General features: G+C 39.8%; 1 protein-coding gene across 2 annotated transcripts; it reads left to right on the top strand.

Moving 5' to 3' along the window:
* The first annotated feature begins 2,601 nt into the window (after window positions 1-2,601).
* Window positions 2,602-6,727, top strand: clic3 (chloride intracellular channel 3). 2 transcript variants are annotated; one of them, XM_037117421.1, is made up of 7 exons: window positions 2,602-2,737; window positions 2,920-3,022; window positions 3,725-3,834; window positions 4,921-5,046; window positions 5,155-5,261; window positions 5,361-5,536; window positions 5,648-6,727. In XM_037117421.1, exons 2-7 carry the CDS (start codon window positions 2,987-2,989, stop codon window positions 5,822-5,824), a joined length of 732 nt encoding a protein of 243 aa, XP_036973316.1. In that variant the 5' UTR covers window positions 2,602-2,737; window positions 2,920-2,986; the 3' UTR covers window positions 5,825-6,727. The 2 variants fall into 2 exon arrangements, with proteins under 2 accessions (XP_036973316.1, XP_036973315.1); XM_037117420.1 differs by having other exon boundaries at window positions 2,636-2,811.
* The last annotated feature ends 337 nt before the right edge of the window (window positions 6,728-7,064 follow it).

The raw sequence follows: 7,064 nt of genomic DNA, 5'->3' as shown, positions 1-7,064 counted from the left end.
ACTAAGCATCTTTGTCACGAAACCTTCCTGTGTGACAGATGAAGTGCTGACTGTTGTTGTCACTTACAAAACATATTTAATTATGACTAGGTGTCGGCAAAATGTGTGCACAAGGCTAAAATTTAGCCCAGTAGTCCCTTACTCGCGGGTCAAATGTACTAAAATATGACTGTCCAGGATTCAAACAAATGTTAATGCAGCCGAGTTCACAGGAGCTGAGGGGCTAGTCCCTTGGCCTGATGTTAACCTCCCCCCCACCCCGCTTTTTTTTTGTTTTCTACTGCCATGCTTATGTTTATTTTTATGGACTATTCTCAAATCTTTGCTTTTTTAAATATGAAAGATACAAAAAGATTTCCTCTTGATGTTTCTAAAATCCATTCAGGAAATCTTTTCTCTCTGAGATAAAAAAAAAAACAACAACAAAAAATTGACGTCACTTACTCTTGTCTTCATATTGCAGAGTCATTCGTTTGTTGTCTTGTTGTCTTGTTAAGCTCATTGCCTTTCATTTCACCTACATCCTGTGGTGTGCGTGTAACAAATAAAAAAGATTCTTCAATCATTTAAAACATGCTCTGATGTTATTTGAAGCTGCTCAAACAAAAGTGAAGTGCCATATTTCTTGTGTCACACAGTACAGCAAAACACATTTCATCATTTTGTGAACACTCTGTATTTGTTTCTGGATTTTTCTGGACAAACTGAGGTGGAGAAAAGCAACAGATGCCTGTCATGTCATCATGACTGTAAAGTGAGTGAGGAGGCCTCTTAGGACTGTGAGTGGCAGATTTTCATATTAGATCATCTGTTGGCTTTACTCACAAACAGTACAACAAAGAAACAGTTACCAGGGCTGTCAGAACACCTAGCATTAAACAATGAATTCAATTACCACGATTAACCTTGTACAATATGTCACTGCAATTTGTGGATTCCACATCACAGAGTCATGGATGACTGACAATCACACCCTCGTGTTGCCTCTCATGCGCTCTCGCCCATGAAGAGCAACAGATCTGTCTGGCTTCATCTCACTGCTCTCTACTCGCAGCTTCCTCTCTTTTATTATGTCAGCTTACTTCCCCGGGGGGTGTTTCTCCCTCCTCTCTCCAATTATATAAACCTCGGTGAAACCTAAGTGAATACCTGCTGCATGAGAGCGCTTTCTGGCCACCATGAATGCTGATCGACAACTTGCGGTTGGCTGGCGGATGAGACAAAACAAACACATCGAACTGAGAGGAGGACACCAAAATACAATGACGTCATTGACACGATACAGAGAGACAAAGGTGGATCTGTTTTCTCATTAAGCTACAGAGATATATCCACCACAAACACCAGCATGTCTACAAATTTATTCTGGATACTTTAATTTGAAGATCTTTCTGACATGAGTAGGTCAAAAGTATGTGGACACACACTCTTTCTGATTTTTTTTTTGTTTGTTTTTTTGTTAGGCCTCTTTGCTCCAGCTGAGGAAGATCTTACTGGTATCATCGCACAATGTGAAAAAATTGTGATTCCAACACACCCATATATAAGGACATGGATTTCAGAGTTTGCCGTGAAAAACAACAACAACAACAGGAAGTTCTTTAATTGACAGACTTCCTGTACAATGTGTCGCTCTGCCTGTCATGCTGGGGTTAAGAATATTAACATTTGCATAAACCTATTTATATAATCATGTCACTGGAGACATCTGCTGAGCCAAATCAAACCTTCCGGCGGGGGCCCAGCCTGGGCAGCCTTGCCTTAGCTTTGGAAAAATATCTCTGCAGGCAGTTTCAAAAAAATCATTTATAAAGCTGTAAATCATATGAGTGGAGGCTTTATAGCAGCTTATGACTATGCCCTGAATGAGACATTTCCACAATTACATACGGAATATTTGAAATGCTCTGATGTCTAATTACTTTTATGTAGAGTACAAAGTCATTAAATTAAGTAATTGAAGGAAATACATTTGGTCTTGTAAGGGTCAGCAGAACAAAATGTTTGCATATTATTTATGTGCAAACCATGGATATGTTTAAATCTGCCATATGTATGAAGTCAACATGTCTGCAATACCTGCCATCATGTTCACATAACTTGTATATGAGCCAACTGTCATGTTGTTGTCATGAGGTGAAGGGAATGGTGGATGCAGTGACAACTAACCCTAACCGCAAAATTGGAGCCACAACCACAGGTGACATCGAGCTGTGACAGAACTAGGGAAACCCCGAACATGAATTTAACCTAATCCTAACCAGATGAATTATGCACCTGAACCTAACCACAACATGCGCACGGGATTGTCACAACATGAAAAATGTAAAACTGCTTCTTATATAATAAACTACGCTGTACAAATTCTCTGGCTCTATTTTTTTTTTTATTTGTCTCTAAGCTGATCATTGTGCGACATCAGCTTTTTCAGCAATCAAAAACTACCTGCACTTCACTATATAAATAAACTCTTAACCACAGGAAACACGCTTCACCATCTGGAGACATGGCAACCTAATACTGCACCTGCACATACGCTGAACATGTATCGGTTGGTAGTAGGAAAGAGACTGACACAGAGCGCACACAAGGGCAGTGAGACAGATCCAGAATTGCTGGTCTGACTGGTAAGGCCGGAGGGGGTGTGGGCTGCCTCTCAGGGCTCGAGGTGTGGTGACAGACGAACCAAAAAAACACAGGCAGAGCGGAGAAGAGAAAAGAGGCAGCAGAGGCAGAGGTGAGGCACTGGAGTTTTCAAAGAGTGAAGAAAAAGCAGTGTTCTTGCATCAGGTGCTGACTGTGACTACCAGTGTGAGTATAGGCATTAGATACCGGTTTCAGTTGTGTGAGTCAAAGACTGAGATCGTAATCACAGACTTCTGGAAAATCTCTGACTTGTCTTTGCACTGACTGCGACAGAATCGAACCATTTTGTGGATCCAGCCGAGACAGGTGGACACTGCAAGGCAGAGAGAAAGAAACAGAGATGGCTGAGGGCCCGAAGATTGAACTCTTCGTCAAGGTGGGTCTCTATAACAATTGTGATCTGTTGTGTTAAAAAAAATCCACACTCCAGATGTGTATAACACAGGAGAAATGCAGGATATTTTAAAAACGATAGCTCATAGTGTGTGTAATCATTCCCAACCAATCAAAAGATTATTTTTTGTTATTGCCGCAGCAAACACACCCAACATTCAGTTAGCTTGCAGTTATTTCAACTAATATATAACTAAATCAGTAGTTTCCTATTTTAATCTTATCTGGCCACCTCCAAGTGTGGTTTTTTTTTAGTATTTTGAGCAATTTCTGATTGGTCTCAGTGTAGACAGCAACAGAAACTGAATATAGGCCTGTCCAGTTCGAAAACCTGTGCCCTGCCCTTTAAAAAATGCCACACACCAGTAACTCTATGTAATCAAGATGTAGCAGAAAATATACGATACAGCAAGAGGCACCAAACAGTATTTAAGCGTGGGTGTAAAGTAGTGGAGCAACCGTCCATTGAAATTCCTCAGTGGTTTTGACTGTCGGAGCAGAGCAGGCTTGACAAGAATACCTGCACAGGTATTCATGGATTAACCACATATATTACTGATGCCAGAGTCAGCATCAACAGTATACCATTTCGAGGGCTTTTTTTTGGCCTATTTTGTTTTTTAATGTTTTAATATAGGAATGAAAAGAGTCTGTGTTTATAAGCTAATGTCTGTTTGTCTTTCAGGCTAGCGGTGATGCTGAGAGTGTGGGCAACTGCCCTTTCTGTCAGAGAATCTTCATGATTCTTTGGTTAAAGGGGGCCAACTTCACCGTCAACACTGTAGACATGAAGAGGTGAGAGCACAATTTGTTTCTTTTTCCACTGAGTTAATGGTCTTGTCTTTGAGACTGACAGTGGTTATAAGAGGCAGGTCCTAAAAGTTCAATGGCCCAAAGGCTCCTTTCTCGCACAGAAAACAGCTCCTGAAACACCTCATCGGTAATCTCGCCTAATTCAAACTGGAAACATGGAGAGCGGTGCTGGCTCAGCAATGTGTGAGCTGACCAATCAAAACAGACGGGGTATTCAGTGGGGGGGCAACCTTAAAGAGACAGCAACTAAGTGTCTCAGACAGAACTGATGTGTCTTTTGAGCACTAAAGCACATAAACCTATTCTAGTAGTAACCCAAAATGAAATTATGAGCTTCAAAATGAGCATAATATGCCTCCTTTAACATGAGCTACTTACGGTTTAATGTGATGAAATACCCTTTCAGATATGGTGGCAGAAAAACTAAACATTTCAGTATTTGAACTATATTTCATTAGTGTTCAGTTGCCATTAGAAACTATTTGGAAAAGAACAGGAACCTTAAAAAAATATCTTGGCAATAGAGCTATAAAAGGCATTAGGAAGTGTTTGGACTCAAAGCAACTGCTACTCATTATGCCTTATTGGTTATTCTTGGTCAGGTATCTGTTCACATGTGTATTAAATTTGTTTTCTGCTTCATTTGCAGACTAACTACATTAGATCTAAAGTCCAGATATAGCCACACTGTTTCACTGAGGCTGGTAATAATCTGTAGCTTACACTCATATAACTATTACTCTGTCAACATCCACATGCCAGCATGCTGTTTAGACAATACAATGCTGACCATGTTTACTGGTCATAACTCTTAATTTATGTAACATTTGCTAGTAAGCACTAAACCATCTGTCTACACACCAAATGAACAAATAAACTCCATAGTTCTGATATAAAAGATGCTGTAGCATATCTACGCTCAGCTCTTTATAAGCTGCCATTTTTGTTTTCAGACAAACACGCAAATCATGCTCGAATGCAGTCATATAAGATGCAGGCGGACAGTGCAGAGAAGTCACAATGAAAACGGTGTGAGTTCATAACACTGAGCCTTGTCGCTCCTTGTAGGGCACCTGATGTGTTGAAGGATTTGGCTCCGGGCTCTCAGCCTCCCTTCCTCCTCTACAACAAGGAAGTCAGAACAGACACGAACAAGATTGAGGAGTTCCTGGAGGAGGCCCTCGCCCCACCGGAGTAAGTAGAGGGCATCCCACAGACACTTAAAGACACAGGCTGAATGTTAAATATAGTATTTCCGTCAAGCATTTTTCATATTTCACTTTTTTATGCCAACAATGGCAGCTATCCCAAATTGTGCTGTCGATACAAAGAGTCCAACGGTGCTGGGGAAGACATCTTTCGACGGTTCTCAGCATACATAAAGAATCCCAATCCTGGACTGAATGACAGTAAGGGAGCTAAATTGTACATTTCCTACTGAATTGAGAGTCCTTTCTGTTCTATATGTCGCGACACGATGGAGCCTGTCACACCTTTTTGTCTTTCAGTGCTGGAGAAGAATTTTCTTCATACACTGGTGAAGCTGGACAGATACCTATTGACGCCTCTTCCTCACGAGCTGGACCAGAACCCGAATATCACGGAGTCCACGCGCCGCTACCTGGATGGCGACACCCTCACCTTGGCAGACTGCAACTTGCTTCCCAAACTCAACATTGTCAAGGTGAGCAGAGTTCAGAATACTCGGTGTAGTTTCTGCTCATTATGGGTCAGGTATTCTGGTTCTGGTGTCTCTTTGCCAATAAAGCAATCTTAATACCCCTCTCCCCCCCAGGTGGTGTGTAAGAAGTATCGTGACTTTGCCATCCCTCCACAGCTGAAAGGCCTGACTCGTTACCTGGATAATGCCTACAAACAAGATGAGTTTCGTTACACCTGCCCACAAGACCTAGAGGTCCTGTATGCCTACGAGTGTGTGGCGAAGTACCTGAACAAGCAGAGTAGGAGATGAAGCAGCAAAATGCTTGAAAACCATAGCCTACGTGACTGTCTTTGGTCAAAACAATATATGTCTGTCTGGATAATGAACTTTTTTGCAATGTCATGTTAAAAAAGGAAAGTATGGTTGTTTACATGAATTGGATTCGTATATTCCAAAAATTGCCAACTGTCACTTCAAAGCTGCTTAAAAGTTGTATTTGTTGACACTGTATATAATGTATTGTATGCTGTGGTTGTACTGCTTGGTTTTCGTACTCAGCCGCTGCAATAGTGAGAAAAAGCACTGTAAATCTCAGATAATATCTATATTGTGTCACGTAGGGCCCGCACGTATTGTGTCTGAGCATTTAGTTGATTGCAATTTATTAATCACATTCTGACAAAAAATCAGATGCATCTTTAAATCAAATATCATTTTTATGTGTTCAGAAAGTTATTGTTGTGAATATATGTATTAAAAAAAAAACAAATGGAGTTTGCTGTGGATAAGTCAGACTTTAAAATGGTGAAGGTACCTTTATTTTAGGGACTTGTTTCTCTTAAAATTGGTCGACACCACTTTAAATCACTTTTCCCAGTCTGTCCTCGTAACTGTACAGGTATGTATCCAAGGAGAGACTCAGACAGTCATGTTTAACTTTGACATACATTTAATTTAACAGGAGGAAGATGGAAAATATTTTGATATTAAATGCTATGTGAAAACATTTTGCTGGTGTTGATTGTATGAATTTTGGGTGAGCTTGTACTGGTCTGTATGATTAAAGGGAAAATAAGAACATGTAGAGTTGTAGTTGTAGCTGTAGTTTTACTTCACAACCATTCAGTTCGTCCTATTAAAAGGTTTGACATCAGTAAGCATCATCAGTGATTAAAATTTATTTTCATTGATTATAAGACAGTTTTCGTCATGACCTAATAAACTTGTTCATTTGCTTAGTACAAGAACTGTGACTCGCTACCATCATCTCCATGTTTGACTCATTATCATAATCATTACCCCTGTTAGTCTTTTTTTTATTTTTTTTTTATCAGGTATACCCATATAACACTTTTATTGGATTATCATCACTGAAGCCTTAAAGATATCAGCTATTAAATGGTACCTGGTCAAGGTGACAGTAACTTCTACTAATTTTACATAATGTTTTTTTTATTTTAATTAACTGTAAAACAATTCATCATGGTTTCTAATATCTCAATCAACAACGTTACTATTAAAGTAAAAGTAATAAGTACAATATTTGCCT

Source organism: Acanthopagrus latus, chromosome 12, assembly GCF_904848185.1.
Source record: "Acanthopagrus latus isolate v.2019 chromosome 12, fAcaLat1.1, whole genome shotgun sequence".
Taxonomy (NCBI): Eukaryota; Metazoa; Chordata; class Actinopteri; order Spariformes; family Sparidae; genus Acanthopagrus; species Acanthopagrus latus.
The sequence above is the reverse complement of the archived record's forward strand: the minus strand, read 5'-3'. Positions and strand labels throughout refer to the sequence as shown.